Below are 19,734 nucleotides of genomic sequence, written 5' to 3' on the forward strand. Positions count from 1 at the left end.
TAACTTTTAATTTTTTTTTTTTTTACATAAGGTCTCGCTCTGTTGCCCAGGCTGGAGTGTAGTGGTCCAATCATAACTCACTACAACCTTAAACTCCTGGGTTCAAGTGATCCTCCCCTACCTCAGCCTCCCAAGTAGCTGGACTACAGGTGCACACGACCATGCCTGGCTAATTTTTAAAATTTTTGGCAGAGATGAGGTCTCACCATGTTGCCCAGGCTGGTCTTAAACTCCTGGCTTCAAGTGATCCTCCTGCCTTGGCCTCCCAAGGTATTGGTATTACAAGCATGAGCCACAGTACCTGGCTTTTTCACTTATTTAATGATGTCTTTTCATAAATAGAGATTTTTAATTTGATTGTTGTCCCGTTTATCAAGCTTTCCCTTTATGGTTGATGCATTTAGTGTCCTACATATGAATGTTTACCTACCTCAAGGCCTTAAAGATGTCCTCTTGTTATATTTTCTGCAATATTTACTATTTTGCTTTTGATGTTTAGATACACAATTCACTGCATGAAATGGGGGTCGAGATGCACTGGCCCTTTATGTAACAAGCCCTCCTTACTTAATGCTTTGCAGTGATGCCCTATGAGACACACTCTCTCTCCCTCTCTTTCTTTTTGAGACAGGGTCTCGCTCTGTCACCCAGGCTGGAGTGCAGTGGTACCATCTTGGCTCACTGCAACCTCCACCTCCAGAGCTCAAGCTATCCTACTGCCTCAACCTCCAGAGTAGCTGGGACTACAGGTGCATGCCACCACGCCCAGCTAATTTTTTTGTTTTTTGTAGGGATGAGGTTTTGTCATGTTGCCCAGGCTGGTCTTGAACTCCTGGACTCAAGCAATCCTCCTGCCTTGGCCTCCCAAAGTGCTGGAATTACAGGCATGAGCCACCATGCCCGGCCCGATTTTCTTTATTTTTTTTTACCTTTAAGCTCTGTTGGACTTGATGTTTCTGGATTTTCTATCTTGGTCCATTGGCCTATTTACTGACCCTCGAGTCAACACCACGTGGTATTGCTTAATTAATTCCTAGTAATTCCTATTGCCTTATAAGTAGTCTTGATACTCAATACACTATGTCCTTAACAGTGCTCCCCGACCCCAGATTATTTTGGCTCTTTTTAGTGTCTAGCATTTCCATAGAAATCTGAGAATCAACTTTTCAATTCCTACCAAAAAAAAAAAAAAACTCCTGCCAAGATTTTAAGTAAAATTGTCTAGAATCTATAAATCAACTTGGGGGGGAACTGATTATATGATTTTGATGTAATAGGTAAACCATTAAATCATAGTGCTCTCTGAATAAAGACCGAGAACACAAGAGTTGTGGCCATAAAACATTAACAGTGGGAGGTATCTTGCCTCAGTATAATCCAAAAAAAAAAAAAAATTGCAATTTTTGTAGAAAAGCTATCCCTAGGGGGGTGAAAGTGCATGAAAATACCTAGCCAAGAAAACAGCTTAAGATCATCTAACTCTCCTTATCTTGATGACTTACTCACAAAATAACTTTCTAACCAATACTCTCCCAGTGTATCTTGACTTGAGCAGCCTGAGAACACTGCTTGCACTAACCGTGTACAGAGCACTGAGTGCTGGCTGACGGCCAGAGGTGGAGCGCCCTCGGCTGCCATGGCTCCGCAGGCTCACCCGCGCTCTGCGCCGGCTGCAGACACCACATTCTTCTGACCTCCCTTCTCACTCATTTCCCGCTGGTGCCTCTTCTCTCACTGACCTTTAAACATCAGTTTCTTGGAGTTTAACTCTGTGGTTATCTATGCTGACTGCGTATCGCAATCAACAGGGAGCTTCAAAAGCAGGCCCATGACTAGGCTCCCCTGCCCAATTCTGACTCGGGGGATCAGCTGTGGGCCTGGGCATCTGTGTTTTCCATATCTCCAGGCAGGGCAGAGGACCGTTATCCCAGGGCGACTTTAGTAAAAATCAGCTGGCAGCTTCCAAGTGTGGATTCCCAGCATGGGACTTGTCTTGAGCCCCGTCCCACAGGCCCAACTGCTGTTTTGTGATATGGCACATCAGTGTCTCACATGCACTTCTGTCCTAACATATCCAAGGCTGAACACTTGACCTCCCCCTCCATAAACAGTTCCTATTCCAGTTTTCCCTGAGTAGTGGCTGTATCTATTTGCCCAAGTGCACAACTCAGAAAACTCAAAACTACTCCACATGCTGACTTCTGTTCACACTCACATGAACTTATCAGAAGGTCCTTTCTGTTCTAAAAATCCTCTAAAAATCCATCTGCTTTGCTCCATTTTCATTGCCATGACCTGGACTGCAGTGACAGCCTACTAATGAGTATCCCCCATTCTCCAACCAGCTAAAAGAGTGATCTTGGCTGGGCACGGTGGCTCACACATGTAATCCTAGCACTTTGGGAGGCAGAGGTGGGTGGATCGCCTCAGGTCAGGAGTTGGAGACCAGCCTGACCAACATGGAGAAACTGTTTCTACTAAAAAATACAAAATTAGCCAGGCATGGCGGTGCATGCCTATGATCCCAGCTACTCAGGAGGCTGAGGCAGGAGAATCACTTGAACCTGGGAGGCGGAGGTTGCCTTGAGTCGATATCGCACCATTGCTCTCCAGCCTGGGCAACAAGAGCGAAACTCCATCTCAAAAAAAAAAAAAAAAGGCTGGGTGTGGTGGCTCACGCCTGTAATCCCAGCACTTTGGGAGGCCAAGGTGGGCGGATTACCTGAGGTCAGGAGTTTGAGACCAGCCTGGCCAACATGGTGAAATCCCATCTCTACTAAAAATACAAAAATTAGCCAGGCCTGGTGGCACACACCTGTAGTCCCAACTACTCGGGAGGCTGAGGCAGGAGAATTGCTTGAGCCCGAGAGGTGGAGGTTGCAGGGAGCTGAGATCGTGCCACTGTACTCCAACCTGGCCAACGGAGCAAGACTCTGTCTCAAAAAAAAAAAAGAGTGATCTTATAAAAACATACCCAACACCTATTAGAATGGTGAAAATCCAGAACACCAACACCACTAAGTGCTGGCAAGGATGTGGAGCAACAGGAACTCTCATTCATCGTTGAACTCTCATTCACTGTTGGTGGAAATGCAAAATGGTGCAGCTACCCTGGAAGACAGTTTGGCGGTTTCTTACAAAACTAAACGTACTCTTATCATTTCATCCAGCAATCATACTCTTTGGTGTTTGCCCAGATAAGCTGAAAATTTATGTCCACATAAAAACCTACACACAGATATTTATCGCTGCTTTATTCATAATTGCCAAAACTTGGAAACAACCAAGATGTTCTTCATAGGTAAATGGAAAATAAACTGTGATACATCCACGCAATGGAATGAACTATCAGGCTGTGAAAAGACATGGAAGAAACTTAAGTGCCTACCGCTAAGTGAAATAAATCAATCCGAAAAGGCTACATACTGTGATTCCAATTTTATAACATTCTGGAAAAGGCAAAACTGTGGAAACAGTAAAAAGCACAGTGGCTGTCAGGGGCTGGTGGGAGGGAGGGAGGGAGGAATAGGCAGAGCACAGGATTTTTAGGGCAGTGGCGCTGCTCTGTATGATGCTGTAATGGTAGATGTACGTCATCATACATTTGTCTAAACCTACAGAATGTCTAACACCAAGAGTGAACCCTACACCCAAGAGCAGTCCAAGAGTATAGTATGTAACTACGGACTCTGGGCGATAACGATGTGTCAGTGTGGGTTCACTGACTGTAACAATGGTACCATTCTGTCAAGGATGTTGATAGAGGGGGAGCCTGTGCATGTGTGAGAACAGGGAGTACGGAACAGGGAGTATGGGAACTCTCTGTACTTTCTGCTCAATTTTACTGTGAACCTAAAACTAAAAAATAGTCTTTTTTTTTTTTTTTTTAAGACAGTGTCTCACTCTGTTGCACAGACTGGAGGGCAGTGGTATAATCACTGCTCAGTGCAGCCTTGAACTACTGAGCTCAAGTGATCCTGCCACCTCAGCCTCATGAGTAGCTGGGACTACCAGCGTGCACCACCACACCTGGCTAATTTTTAAATTTTTTGTAGATACATGGTCTCACTATGTTGCCCAGGCTGGTCTTGAACTCCTGGCCTCAAGCGATCCTCCTGCCTCAGCCTCCCAAAGTGCTGGGATTACAGGAGTGAGCCACCATATGCGGCCATTAAAGTCTATTTTTTTAAAATCTAAGATCATAGTTGCTCCCTTACTTAAACAATTCCAAGGCTACTCATTTTTCTAAAAATCTATATTCCTCCCCATGGCCTGCAAAGCACAGCAGAATTGGGTCCTTGTTCACCTCAACCCCATCCCTCCCATTCTTCTCAGTCACAAGGCTCCAGCCTCAGCCCCTGAGCAGCCTGAGCCTTTTCCCATTGCAAGGCCTTGTTCTTATTCCTTGCATAGGCACTTCCTGATATTCGAGCTTCAGCTTACACATAATTCCTTAGGGTTCTCTCTGGACCACTCAGTCTGGAGTGTGTCACTCTCCCTGTTATTACCTTAATGGCTCTTATCCTGCTGGATGGTTCTTGTAATATCTAATTTTAGGTGTCAACTTGACTGGGTTATGAGATAACCAGACAGCTGGTAAAGCATTATTTCTGTGCAAGTGTTTCCAGAGGAGGCTGGCATGTGAGTTGGTGGACTGAGCAGGGAAGATCTACATTGATGTGGGCAGGGACTATCCAGTCAGCTAGGGGCCTAGTTAGAATAAAAAACAGAGGAAAGGTGAATTCACTCACTCTTCTGGATCTGGGACACCCTTCTCCTACCTTTGGACCTCAGAACTCCAAACTCTCCAGTGTTTGGACTCTAGTACACACACTGGCGACACTCAGCCTTGGACTGAGAGTTACACCATCAGCTTCCCTGTCCCAAGGCTTTCAGGCTTGGACTGAGCCACACTATCAGCTTCCCTGGGTCTCCAGCTTGCAGCTGGCCTATCGTGGGATTTCACAGCACCCTCAACTGCGTGAACCAATGTCCCTAACAAATCCCTTCTCGTATACCTACTATCTGTATCTATATCTGTATATATCCTACTGGTTCTGTTTCTCTAGAGAACCCTGCTATAGTTCCTCACTGGAATAGATTTTCCATGATGATAAAGACCTTTTCCCCACTAAACCATCAACAGTGTAAAACACAGAGCCAGGGCCACAATAGTGTTTGCTGAATAAAACAGGAAGGGCATCTGTCTTGCTCACGGCTGTATCCCACATACTGGATGCCCAGCAGTGGGTCAGTGCACACACATGACCTGGAGACCCCATCACTTCAGTTAGTCAAGGGGTCTCAGAAGCAACTCCCAGAAATGATGAGTGGCTGGTCCAGGAATCCTGACCCCAAGGCTGGACTACCTTCCCAGAGTTTGAACTCCTTATGATGTTCTAAGAACATGTGACTTCACTGCAGAAAAAAAACATCAAAGCTTCCTTCAGTTCGTTAGGGAGGGACCCTTGTTTCCCACTCATCATGTGCCTGCTGAGGGGAGGGAATTCCCACTATACCCCAGCAGGAGTGAGCGGACCAGCTAGGCACCACAGGACTCTAAACTACACTGCACAGGTACAAGGGGACATGTGTTCTTCAGCCCATGAGGAGCATCTGAGAACCCTGAGGTGAGTGTCAAAGAACTGACATTGCATAGATTGTGTTCTCTTATCACACTTCATTTAATTTAGAAATCAAGGCCAGGCATGGTGGCTCATGCCTGTAATTCTAGCACTTTGGGAGGCCGAGGTGGGCAGGTCACCTGAGGTCAGGAGTTTGAGACCAGCCTGGCCAACATGGTGAAACACCATCTCTACTGCAAATACAAAAATTAGCTGGGTGTGGTGGCAGGTGCATGTAGTCCCAGCTACTCAGGAGGCTGAGGCAGGAGAATCGCTTGAACTTGGAAGGGGGAGGTTGCAGTGAGCTGAGATTACATCACTGCACTCCAGCCTGGGTGACAAGAGTGAGACTCTGTCTCAAAAAAAAAATTTTTTTTAGAAATCAATAACAAAAACTATCTGGGACTCCCCCACACATTTGGAAATGTTAAGACACACTTCCAAATAACTCGATGGTCAAAGAATTATAACAGAAATGAGAAAATATATAGAGTCAAACAATGAGAAAAAGATAATACATCTCAAAACTTGAAGGGTTCATTAGTGACTTCCTGAGCATCCACTATGCCCCAGGCATTGTACTAAGCACTAGGAACATCCCAGGAACAAAAAAAAGTCATGCACTGTTAGGGCTACATGTAGTTGGGGGAGCTGGGCAGCAGCAAATCTGTGTGTGACACAGGGGATACCATCAGCTGGTTTCTCTGACATCAAACATGGATTTGTGGAGGAAAAGGGCAGGGAGGGGACAGGTGCTAGGGTGAGAGGAGCCGCAATGCTCACCAAGGCCTCCGGGAAGGGGGAAGGGAGGATGGAGAGAAGTCACGAGAAGAAATCTGAATCTTGAATTTGGCCATGTACCTGGCACAAGCCAATCTTTTCATATGCATGAATGAGCAACTTGACTTACTCAGTTAAATCAAAGAGTGAGGCTAATATGATTTATGCTCATTATGTCTTTATGGGAGAAAAATGAGCTCTTCGTGAAAGCTGTTGTCTTAACAAGAGAGCACATCAGCACCAGAAGAGAGTAACGCTTCCTTTCTTGCATTGCTGGTTGTCTGGAGAGGGAAGGGAGCTGCCAAGGGAAGGGCAACAGTGCCAGCTGGTGCCAGGACAGAGGTGAGCTCAGGTGCAGGTGCGGGATGCGTGGCTTGCCCAGGCAGCGCCCCCTGCTGGAGCTCTGGGGCATGCTGCCCATGTCCACTGTGGTGTTGAGACCCAAGCCTTAGTCTCTCTCTACAGCAAGTCAGATGCTGCTTCCAGGAACCACCTGCTGACCCAGCACTCCATGAACACACTGCAGATGCTAAGTTCAGCACCAGGGGCTGGTTTGGTTCTGGGAACAAACTGAAGTCTTTGATCTGCACAACCTACATTCTAATGGAAAAAGCAAACACACACCTAAGATAAACTTTAGGTAGTGGTGAGTTGTGTGCAGAAAATAACTCAAGGTGAAGAAACAGCTGTGATTGGGGGCCTTACTGTAGTCTGGGTGACCAGAGGTCTCCTGAATGCAATGTTTAAGCTGACAGTCAGAAGCAAGCAGGAAAAATTTGTGGCACGAGTCTGGGGACAGAGAAGGAGCTGGTGCACAGAGCTGCAGGCAGCTCAGCAGCCGCTGGAGTGGGGAGAGAGAGGAGGTGCTGGGCCAGGAAGGCACAGCCAGAGCACAGGCCTGGGGATACGCTCTGCAGCTTGGATTTGATGCTAAGTGCAATAGAAGCTACTGGAAGTCCTAGGGCAGTAACATGACTTTTCCAATGCTTTTAAAGGATCACTCTGCCTGGGTGTGAGGGATAAGCAGCATGGGCAAGAGTGGTTGGAGGGATCTAACTGAGAAAGGTCTATGGTGGGGGGGATGGGGAAAAGGAGGCACACTCAGGACCTATTTTGTGGGTAGAGACCACGACACTCGCTGTGAGGGGAGGCAGAAGGAAAGTCAAGGACAACTCATAGGACTTTACTCGGAATGGCCAGTGCTTACTGGTCTTTTGAGAGCTTTTATGTCAGGCACAGTCCTAAGTGCTGTTTCACACAGACACATGGACACATACACACACGCACACACACACTGAATCCTCACAAGATTCCAGTAGGGAAAGTACTATTATTATCTTTCTTTTATAGATCAGGAAACTGAGGCACAGAGCAGTCGAGTAATGTTTTCATGTTGTCCAAACCATGCTGGCCAGTGATGGCTGACCCCACTGCCCTTGTTCTTACTCACTACTCTGCACTGGCTCCCAAGGACCTGGAAGGAGGATGGGCCCTTCATTAAGGTGGAGAAAGCTTGAAGAAGAAGAGGATTTGGAAGAGGGCAGTTCCAAGTCCCTCCAGTGGAGCATCCTCTGCAGGAGTCCATTATTCACCCAGTAACTGCCCATTAAACCAGCAAAGGCCAAGTGCAGGCACAGTCAACGAGCTCAGGCTCCTTGAGGGCCTGTACTCTAAGACACCCTCACAGGGCAGAGACTGGAGGAATGTGGTGCTGGAGAGGCAATAGGGCTACAGGAGACATCTTAGAAGGAAACCTCCTCTGTTACAAAGTCAAATGCTGGACAGAGCACAGAAAGCACAAACTGGAGCCTCAAAAGCTGGCTTTCACCACAATAACCAATATTCACAATAACATGAATTCACTTATTTACTGACTTCCACTCTGTGTCTTTTCAGTAAAAGCACTCACTGGCTTCTGAATATCGATGTATACTCTCCCACTCCAACACAGCACAATCTCACTACTCCTTGTCTTCAAAAAAATTGATTCCTCTCAAGAGAGGGGTAGGTAAAATTCTCTAAAATAAATCTTGGGAAAGGAGAAGACTGATGACCCATTTCTAGTTCCTCTTGGGGACACGAAGCAAAGAGGTTGTGACTGGATTGTCAAGAAGTTGGTTTTAAGAATAAAACTCCACCAAATTATGCTTTTCAGGAAGTCAAGTCAATTAACTGCTTCTGCAAAAGTGTACTGTCTGCCTCTCTCTCCTTGGTCCGTAGCGAGAAAAGCAACCTTGGTGTGGGGAGCCCCTCTTCTGCAGAAACTGCTGCCAGCATGAGGGGACGGCCTAAGAGTCTCGGGTGGGTCTGAAGGTCAGCACACATATGGTGCAGACATGCTGTCATTCTAAAAAGAAAAAGGATAACTCTGAAACCTTACCACTGCTTCTGATGTGGACGGGTATTTCTGCAGCCCCGTTCTGGGGAGACTGTTCCTTTGACTCAGCAGGTGCAGCTTTAACTTGCCAAAGAGGATCTTCAACAAAGCAATTTACACATGGTGAGGGAATATCACATTTGAGAGAAACAGAACATTACTATGGCAGAGCCCATGCCACCAGCCAGAGAAGACACACCCAAACAGACGTTACGACATGCTTAAATTCTCATTTAGTACTTTTCTTCAAGTTAAAGGCTTTGAAGTAATGAATCTCAATGTGTTCATTACTTGTGAGAGAACATGAGAAACTTACTTTCAGATAGTTGACATAAAATAATACTTATAAATTCAAAATAAATCTCCCTTTAACTCCTGAATAAGAAATACATTTTATGAAAGAACCAAAATTCAGCTTTACCTCTCGAAGCTGGTTATTGCTTGTTATAAGAAACGGTTCTCCTGCAACAAAATGAGCTTCTTGCTCCAATTCCTTGAGACGAGCCTGAAAATATGATACACAATTAATCTCATTCATAGTTTTCACAATTTAAGATTATGTAATTTGTTCATCAAACAATTCTCAACAGTGAGATGGGCACAGTGGCTTACGCCTGTAATACCACCCCTTTGGGAGGCCGAGGCAGGAGGATCACTTGAGACCAGGAGTTTGAGACCAGCCTGGGCAACACAGTGCGGCCCCACCACTAAAAAAAAAAAAAATTAGCCAGGCATGGTGGTGCACACCTGTAGTCCTAGCTACTTGGAAGGCTGAGGTGGGAAGATTGTATGAACCCGAGAGTTCAAGGTTGCAGTGAGTTATAACTGTGCCATTGCACTCCAGCCTGTGTGACAGTGAGACACTGTCTTAACAAACAAACATAGACACACAAAATTCCCAAAGAAAGCTCTTAAGAGAGTAATAAATAACCTATAATTTATCAAAATAAGCATACAAATACATATTTTGGCCAGGCATGGTGGTTCACACCTGTGGTCCCAGCACTTTGGGAGGCTGAGGCAGGTGGGTGTCTTAAGCCCAGGAGTTTGAGACCAGCCTGGGCAACATAGTGAGACCTCATCTCTACAAAAAAATAAAAATAAAAATAAACATATTTTGCCTCATGGTGAAATACCTAGGCTCATAGAAGCATCCTCCCCCAAAGGTAAGAAAACAAACTTAAAGAAGCAAAAATAATGGGAAGGAAAGAATCAATTCTCCAACAATATTAAGACTAGAAAAGGGATCCAACATCACATAGAACAAGACAGAGGTAGAAAGTATAGCAAACAGGCTTGTATCCAGAATACATCAGGATATCCTATATATCAGTAAGAAAAAATAGAAAAATGGGCAAAAGACTTGAGCAGATCCTTTGCAAAAAGAAATTCCTGAAAGCTAATGATGCTATGAAAAGCTAGTCAACCCCGCTAATGTGAAATGTGACATACAAAATGATATCACTCTGGTCCAGAGCTCTAAAGTAGAGTCAGGGAGCCATTCTAAGGACTGCCTGCATGACCTGAAACACTGAAAAACAAAAACAAAAAAACAGGAACTTGCATTGAACCTCTGAACTGGGCCAAACTGCAATGACCACAACATCCTGGAAAACAACTAGATTTTGCCAGTGCTGCACCTCCTGAAGAGCGACAACCAATGAGCTCAACAGACTCATGTACTAAGCCAACTGCCTCCACCAATGATAATTCTTTCACAACAACTGTGTACTCACCCTTAGCTTCCTTTTAAAAATCTCAACTCCCCTTCCTCTCTTCAGAACACATATTGGCCTTTAGCTGAACCTGTGTATCCTGAATTGCAGTTCTAAGACCCCAGTAATGCCTTGTCTAACTGCTTTGCAGTCTGGTCTTTCACCTCTTCTTGGTTGACATTAGTAATCAGGAAAACAGAAACAAAACTCATAATGAGATATCATTATAGACTCACCAAAATGGCTACAATGTAAAAGTCTGATGCAGCCAGGGGAAGTGAGGATGTGCAAGAATGGGATCCCGTATGCATTCTCATGGGTGAGACTCTGGGAAGCCACTGGGCATTATTGAATAAAACTAAGCAACAGCTTCCCTGTGTCCCAGCAGCACTAGTCACCTCATAGCCCACAGAAACCTGTGCCCACGGGCACAGGGAATGCACTCAGAGGTACAGCGCGGTTTGTAATGACTGCCACTTGGAAACAACCACACGCCTATTGGCAGTGGGACAGAGACACCAAGGGCAGCACAGTCCACAACAGAAAACTCCACAGCACTGAGTGACACACAGAAATACAGGTGGAGCTGAGATGTAGAAGGCTGGGTGAAAGGCCACATGTAAATCACTGTTTACTTACAGTTCAAAAGCAAAGCTAAACTACATTGTTTAGGCTTTGAAGTGGGAAAGCTAGAAAGAAAAGCAACAATGAAAAGGCTACAAAAGTCAGGGTTGCAGTTACTTTTGGCAGCGAGAAAGGGGTTCTGATAGGGAAAGCACACAGGGCTCTGCAAATTCTATGCTTTGAGCCAGGTGATGGTTATATTGGGGGTTTCCTTTAAACATTTTATCTTAAAGATGCTCCTGGCATGTGGTTTAGCCTTTTAAAAATTTGTACAGATGTATAAGGTACATGAGAAAATGCATTACGTGTATATAATGTGTGGTGGTCAAGTCAGGGTATTCAGAGCGCCCATCATTCGAGTTCAATACCTTTTTGTTAAGTACAGTCATCTTACGCTGCTATCAAACACTGAATTTATTTCTTTTATTTTACTGTATGTTTGCACCCTTTAGCCTGCTTCTCTTCACCTTCGCCCTCCCCACTGCTCACCCTTCCCAGTTTCTGTGTCTATTTTCCCACTCTCTACCTACATGTGTTTTCTTAAGAAAACTGAAGTAGAGCATTTTTATGTATTTTTTCATGCATCTTTATACATTTCTGTATTTTTATTTTTCAAGAAACCCAAGAATTCCTTCACCAAACTATAGGGGACAATGTTCCTGTAAGAAAAACGTAAACTTTTGAGGAGGATCCTGAGGAGCCATTAAAGAACTCCCTGGACACACATGCACTAGATGCTGTTTAGGTCTTTTCAATGCTTGTTTCTCCCCTGCAGGAGTCAGAAAGAGGGAGAAACACTGTCAACATCAGACACGGAAGAGAAGAAAAGGAGAATCTACTCTCGATCTGCCACTGGGAACAACTATCTCATGCAGGAAAGTGACGGCCAGTACAAACCGTCTGGAATAATAACTTACCCCAAGAAGTGCTGACGTCTTCTCCATCTCCTCTTTGTTCACCTGAATGGCATGGCTTTCCAACACTGTGATTCAAAACCCAAACCAGATCATATTCACATTAATGTATCCTTTTTACTAAAGACTAAAATGCTTCGCTCCCTGATGAGGACAATAATGACTGCAACTGCCATTTACTCAGCACCTGTCGCATGCCAACCTCTGCACAGGATCTGTCAGGATCCCTGTGTCATACAGGCAAATGGGGGCATTGACAGAGCTGGCCTTTGAGGTGGGAGTGGGCGAGGGGACTGCACTGGCCAGCCTGGCCTTTCCCACACTGTGAATGCCCCCGGGCTGATGTGGTGCCCATCAGGACCTGCGTCAAAGGCAAAGGCAGAAGAGAGCCCTGCATCGGTTCTTGTAGGAAGGTTCTCAAGGTTATAAGGACAGCAAATCAGAATGAGAGACAACCAGTAACACATAAAACATCTAGAGAAGCCTACTCCTCCTGGGCCACACATAAAACATCTAGAGAAGCCTACTCCTCCTGGGCCAGGCAGCACAGCAGGGATCCCATAAGACCAAGATGTCAGAACCTCTAGTCTTTCCACACCAAGAGGGAATGCAGTCCAACCCCTCACTACAGAAAGGGAAAATAATAGGCTTACTACCTCTCTGGTGCCCATGGGATATACTATCTACTCCTAAGTAAGGTACGGAGAAATATTCATCCCAAACAATATGAAGAACCCTCTAGAAAAATGGCTGTACTTCATCTTTATGGTAACTTACCTGCCAAAATTGGTATCAGAGGGAGCTCCAAAGTACAAAATAGCTGCCATAAACCATAATCCTGTTTAATAGGAAGAAATAATATCAATGTCAATTTAAATATTATTGTATCTGCATTTTGTTGAAAAGCCTACTTTTTTTTTTTTTTTTTTTGAGACAGAGTCTTGCTCTGCTGCCCAGGTTGGAGTGCAGTGGCACGATCTCGGCGCACTGCAACCTCCACCTCCAGGGTTCAAGTGATTCTCCTGTCTTAGCCTCTTGAGTAGCTGGGACTACAGGCACCCCCCACCATGCCAGGCTAATTTTAAAAATTTTTGGTAGAGATGGAGTTTTGCCATGTAGGCCAGGCTGGTTTTGAACTCCTGACCTCAAGTGATCTGCCCACCTTGGCCTCCCGAAGTGCTGGGATTACAGGCATGAGCCACCGCACCCAACCAAAAAGCCTACTTAATTTTGTTGAGCTAGAATTAAGGCGACCCCTATCATGGGCATGGCTGGTCTTCTACCCAACCTCTACTCCTCTTGCTTGCTCTTCCTAATGAACTCTTATTTCCCTTAAGTAGCCTATTTTATTACCAAGATCTGGTAGAGATATTTAGAAATATAGATAGGTTCAAGTCAAACATTGGAGGTGGAAAAAAAGAAATATCCGATAGGCCAAGCCCCATCCTCAATTTTCTTCACTCTTTTTCATTTTTAAGATTGATTTAAGCATTTGTGGACTTTTAGTCTACCCTTTTAATTTCAGAATAGGCTTACTGAATTCCCAAAATTTACCAATAATTCTCATTGATTTTTCACTGCCACTATGGATTAATTTGAGGAACATTAGAATCGTTATTCCAGGCCACCTCCCCTGAGAGCACGGAATCTCTATTTATCTGGGCCTTCCTGTGTTCTTCATGAGTCTCATCATTTTTATTTTTCCTGCTGCCATTAGAGAGTCCCAGGCTCCATCCTCCAACTCGTGCCCTCATGTTCCCTCCTGCCCCTCCAGACCCATTCTCTGCCCTGCCCTTGCCCATAAGGCGGGGCAGGCTCCTCCAGATCATATCATCCGGGCCACTCCTCTGCCCTCAGATTGGGCATCAAGGGCAGGAGGGAGGGAAACAGGCTGAGCTACCGCCTCTCCCTGGAGGTTTCTCCTTCTGGCTGGTTCCCTTTGCCCTCCCTGGCCTCTGGACACAGTCCCTTCACTCAACTCTTCTTGGTGGTTCATTGCAGACACTGTCTGCTTCCCAGGAAGACTCTGGTTGAGTGAAGCTATGTCCATCCCACTGTTAATCAAAATCAATGCTCAGCTTTTACATTAACTATGGCATTGGAAACATCCCACTTAAAGAGGAGGCTTTAAAAAATATTACAATTGTTTTCAACCTACAGAAAGCATTTTTAAAACTTCAGGTCTTATCATTCTAGACTACCCTTTTCTGAGTAATGCACAGGTTAATTTGTTCTTAGAACTCAATGTTTCATTTCCTTCACATTCAAACTCCCTGGGAGTGCGGGTGCAAATGAAAAGACATCTCTTGTGAGCCTCTGTCAGCCAGAAATTATAATAAAATGCCTTGCCTTCAGTTTAGAGCAAAGGTCCCTTGTAAGTCTGTAGAGTATCTTCAGGTTCTCACGTACATTCTGAATCTTTAAAAGAGCAAAAGTATTTTTAAAGATCAGATAAACTTGGTGGCAGTGCTCATCACAGTCTGGAACTGACATGACTTGAAAAATGTTCCCTAGTAAAATCCCATGAGGTTTTCAATGGCAGATGTCATGTATGTGGTACTATTACCAAACACCTCGACTAGACAAGTTCCCATCTATAGAAAGTGCTTCTACTGCGCAAGTGCAAGCTATCCATAGTTGGACACTTCCTCCCAAACTACGGTATTTCTTTATTTTACAGATTGAGAAACAGAACCACAGAGAAGCCTAATGTCTCAGGTACAATGATTAAATGGTAGTAGGGAGAGGAGAATGCAGACCTGGCCTCTCTGGAGTCCACAGCTCCATTCTCTCAGCCTTACCACCTTGCACCTGCGCAGAGCTGCTGCCACATTCCACACTTACCCCTCCATTCTCACCCCAGGAGATGCACACAGAGGCCCTGGGAGATGACAAACAAGGGTATGTGTTCAGCTGACAAAGAGGGAGATGGGATGAGATGAGTCCCTCAATACAGAGTCTAATTATCCTTCCCCTAACCTGGAGCACCAGGACCTTTTCAACACCCCATTCTGCCAAACAAATCCCCCACCTCTAGCCCACTCAGACTCAGTTTTCTGCTGAAGGCCTGAGATTAGAGTGAACATCCCATGGGACCAGTGGCTAACCGCACACACCCTGACATTGTTTTCTAGTCATCTTGGTTGTGGCTCTCCTGTGAATGTTGGGAGAACATCCTATGGAAGAGTCCCTCCACGTCAAGTTCTTGACTGCCACCTGGCAGAATTCTACCTGGCTGCCTGCAGGAGCCTTCTACACCCCAAAACTGACCACGTGACTCCTAGTTTGAATACCCCCAGGATAGGCCCAGCTCCCTGGTATGGCACAGATGCATAAGGAGCCCCTACATCTTCTCTGGCTCCCCACAGCCATGCCTCCTTCTCCCCAGGTTGGTCTTGCTGTCCTCCACAGAGGCACTATGTTCTCTGAGAGTCTTACCATATCCCTGCTGCTCCCTCTACCTGGAACTCTCTTCCATTTATCTGAACAATTCATGCCACCTCTTTGGAGAGAAGGGTGTAATCTGTGATCATGTAGATTAATGGCTGGACTTCCATCTCCCACCCTCATCCATGCCCTGCATGGCTCAACTACAGAGACATATCTGGCTGATGAGACATAAACAGAACTGCATCTGAGGCTGCCTCTTTTCTGCCTGGAGTGTGGATGAGTTGAACTCTGGCCTCAATTTGACCATGGGCAAGGTACATGTACGTTAACCTTTCTATACCTCAGTTTTCTCATCTGTAAACTGGGATTGATAATTCTGAGATGGACAACTCTTTATTTCTAATATCTCAGCTTCTGTTTGGAGAAGTCTCCCTGCCTGATGGCATGAATTCTGGGTAGGGATACTAATCAAGATGCCCGGCCTCCCTGGTGGGGTGTAGACACATGGTACAAGGAGGGAAAGAAAACACTCTCCAAGTGCTGAAACTTTGACTTTTGGACAGAGAAAACGTCATGGCTCAGTGCTGCCACCATGCCTACCAGTTCCAGCTCCCTGGGACCCAGGGCTACCTGGCTCCTGTTCTTCCCAAGGCCTGGTACTGCTTTTCCTCTGATTCTATAGGCTACCCCATATCCTTCTGATAAATCTCTTTTTATATTAAGGGAGAGTGCGTTTCTGCAACTTATAACCCCAAAACCCTATTGGTACAAATCTTCACATCACAGATGATCTGTGAGGATGAAGTACATGAGGCAAATATCCCCAGCTCAGTGCCCGGTGCCCGGCACAGGCTCATATCACCTCTTACCCCCAACTCAGTGCCCAGTGCCCAGCATGGGCTCACATCACCTCTTACCCCCAGCTCAGTGCCCAGCACACGGCTTGGGCTCACATCACCTCTTACCCCCAGCTCAGTGCCCAGTACATGGCACGGGCTCACATCACCTCTTGCTTTGCTCTGATTGCTTGAGCTAGCTCAGTGGCCTGTGTGTTCTTCCAGCAGTGATTTTACCATGTAATTGTTCACTGACAGCTAACTAGAAAGCCTGAACAGGGTGGCCCCAACTGTGGCCACATTACCACCACTAGATACCTCTCCTCTGGGGCCTGCTGAGAAGTCTCTCTCTGGGTTCTAGGCACAGTTCTAGAAGGTGTGAGTGCCTTTGTTTCTCCAGATGGTGCTTCCTGATAACGAGGGGCATCTCTAGCAGGGGAGGGCCTGGAGAGTGACCCAAGACAGTTTTTTTTTTTTTTTTTTTTTTTTTTTTGAGACAGAATCTCACTCTGTCACTCAGGCTGGAGTTCAGTGGCACAATCTCAGCTTACTGCAACCTCTGCCCCCTAGGTTCAAGCAATTCTCCTGCCTCGGCCTCCTGAGTAGCTGGAACTACAGGCACCTGCCACCATGATTGGCTAATTTTTATATTTTTAGTAGAGACAGGGTTTCACTAGGTTGGCTAGGTTGGTCTTGAACTCCTGGCCTCAAGTGATCGGCCCACCTCAGCCTCCCAAAGTGCTGTGATTACAGGCATGAGCTGCTGCACCTAGCCCGAGACCCAGGGCAGTTCTGACCATTCTCTCCACACAGACTGAAGAGTAGCCATCCCAGGACCTCTGGCACTGTGGCCACGTCACCAGCACTAAGGATTTATCAATGAGTGGCATTCTGTTCATGGAGCAGGTGACACTGACACCAGAGAGTCGTCTGGAAGAGTCACACTATGGACAGATTTCCTAGGAACAGGTGCCATGGAAGAACAGCCATCACCCATCCTTATTCAACATCCTCCACCAGAAATTCCAAGGTCACAACTATTTGTGCTGAATAAGTGAAAATGAATGTTGACAATGTTCTTTTTACTATTAGGCTATCAATAAAATAGAAAAAGCTTCCAGAAAAAATAGGATGTATTAAGGTTCATAACACCTTATCTTAAACAACTCACCACAATATTTCTTGAGGAATTTCCATATGTGTTGTTCACTTTAAAAGTAATGGATTTTTCACAGTATTTTTCTACTAAATCTTCAAAAGAGGGTGTGGCATCACTAGGATCTATAAGCCATGCAGCAATTCTGGGATCTAGCCCTACAAAATCAGCAACTGAAGAGAAAAAGGTCATTCAGTCATCCCAAGAAAAACCAATAGTTGTTTTTCCTGCTTTGACAAGGTTCTTAAGTTCAAACGAATAGTAGTAGTATTGTCATCCTCTCAAATTATAGAGTTAAGGACCAAAGTGACTTTCCATTATTCTCCAGAATTTAGAACCTTTGATAAGGCAGCCTCGATGAACCCAAGTCCCACATGGCCCATCTCTGTGGGTGTCACATTAAAGAGGCAGATTTCAAGTAGCCATAAAGGAGGGACTCCAAGCTCACTTGCAATTTGGATCTCTCAAAAACATGTTAAAAGCTGTCGAAGTCAGAGTAGTGGGCCATGCTTCCTGCCTCCCCTCCTTCTTGCTCCTCTTTCCCTCAGGCATCCTCTCTGCCAAGTCCTGCCCTCCTCCAGCCTGTCACTGGGCTGTCTGGCACCATGGAGTCTGGAATCCAAGCCTCTTGAGCAAAAGGAAGAAGGGCGGGAGTTGCCTGAGCACAAAGGACACCCTCGTCACTGAGTGTTGAACAGGTAGTGTGTGCAAGGCAAAGACACTTTGGCATTCTCCCTGAAGTGTGGAAAATCCACAAGACAACTAATGTGTGGTGCTTTGGTACTGTGGAAGGAACACCAGGCCTGGATTCTGAATCGCCCTCTGAGCCTGGGAGGCCACCTCACCCCTTCAGTGTTAGTTTCTTCATCCAAAAACTGGGGGGAAAGATTACTGTAATTATCTGCGATATACATGAGAAAACGCTTTTTAAAAAGTAAACATGATATTTGCTAAACAAACAAGTTTTTATACCAGAACACTTTAGACATGAAGGGAGAGTCATAAAAGGCTGGGGAGGTAGGGCGGGCTATAAATTAATAGACAAACTAAATCTAAAGTGACTGCTTCTTAAGTTACTTTAAAATTTTGAATTGTGTCATACAAAAATAAGGAATTTGCCTTTAAATAAAACTATAGTCTTAGATCATATCACATTAAATATTATATGTTCAGGCATCTTTAAATTATACCAGCCTAAGAGACTTATATTTACCAAAGCAGCCACTATTATGACTTTCTCACTTGGTATCTAGGAAGTCTTTTACAGTGGCACATTTGGGAGCTCTGGATAAGAGCAGTTAGTGGTCCTCTGGCTGCTTGCCACCTCTGTCAGCAGCGCATGATTTTCTACAACACTGTCTAGTGATGCAGACTGACCCAATAGGACTGTTCACTCCACTTCCCTTTTCAATGCTTTAATATTCCAAAAGTAATGGTTATCAACATATATTTTTAAAAATCCTTGGGGAAGCTCTGACAGTATAAGAATGCTCTGGGAGATGGTCCCTATAATCTCTTGCAACTGACAAACTGAAGCCTGCCAGGACAAATCCCACACTAGGGAGAAAATGCCAGTAGCTGAAAAAGAAATGCTAACAAAATAAGATTTAAAACAAGCTCAGAAAATTAAGAAAGAGTAAAAGCTATAAAAAAGTAAGTAAATCCGAATTATATACTGAGAAATTAGGTGACTTAGAAAAAGAAAAATTATACAAAGAAATGACAGAATCTAGGAGAGAAAATTTAAAAAAAGACATTTCAGAAATAAAAACTAAACCGGCAAGACACAAAAGCAAATAAACATAATAGCTAACTACTTAAAGTAAAAAAAAAGATTTAAGAAAAGAGAATTTTTTGTTTGTTTGTTTTGTTTTTTTGAGACGGAGTCTTGCTCTGTTGCCCAAGCTGGAGAGCAATGGCACGATCTCTGCTCACTGCAACCTCTGCCTCTCAGGTTCAAGTGATTCTCCTGCCTCAGCCTCTCGAGTAGCTGGGATTATAGGCACCCACCACCATGCCCAGCTAATTTTTGTTTTTTTAGTAGAGATGGGGTTTCACCATGTTGGCCAGGCTGGTCTTAAACTCCTGACCTCAGTTGATCTGCCTACCTCAGCCTCCCAAAGTGCTGGGATTACAGGCGTAAGCCACTGTGCCCAGCCAAAAAAGACAGAATTTTTTTTAAAATAAAAAAGAATCACATCCAAAAGAACTTAAAAATAAAATAAAATAAAATATTAAAAAATCAAAAAGAAATGAAGAAACTGAAAATGGATTCTGGATGAAAAATGATAAATATGAAAAAAGATAAATATGAAAGA

General features: G+C 44.9%; 1 protein-coding gene across 2 annotated transcripts in view; it reads right to left on the reverse strand.

The window, feature by feature from the left end:
* The window catches only part of LOC129035766 (HAUS augmin-like complex subunit 3), a 169,224-nt gene that overhangs the window by 90,162 nt on the left and 59,328 nt on the right, over positions 1-19,734 (reverse strand). For both annotated transcript variants that reach the window (XM_063664416.1, XM_054486565.2), the window contains 6 exons: positions 17,432-17,589; positions 14,384-14,452; positions 12,812-12,872; positions 12,038-12,102; positions 9,203-9,286; positions 8,785-8,880 (listed from right to left, as the gene is read on the reverse strand). In XM_063664416.1, coding sequence (XP_063520486.1) covers positions 8,785-8,880; positions 9,203-9,286; positions 12,038-12,102; positions 12,812-12,872; positions 14,384-14,452; positions 17,432-17,589 — 533 coding nt within the window. The remainder of the gene's footprint in view (positions 1-8,784; positions 8,881-9,202; positions 9,287-12,037; positions 12,103-12,811; positions 12,873-14,383; positions 14,453-17,431; positions 17,590-19,734) is intronic.

Source organism: Pongo pygmaeus, chromosome 3 (genome assembly GCF_028885625.2).
Source record: "Pongo pygmaeus isolate AG05252 chromosome 3, NHGRI_mPonPyg2-v2.0_pri, whole genome shotgun sequence".
NCBI classification, from domain to species: Eukaryota; Metazoa; Chordata; class Mammalia; order Primates; family Hominidae; genus Pongo; species Pongo pygmaeus.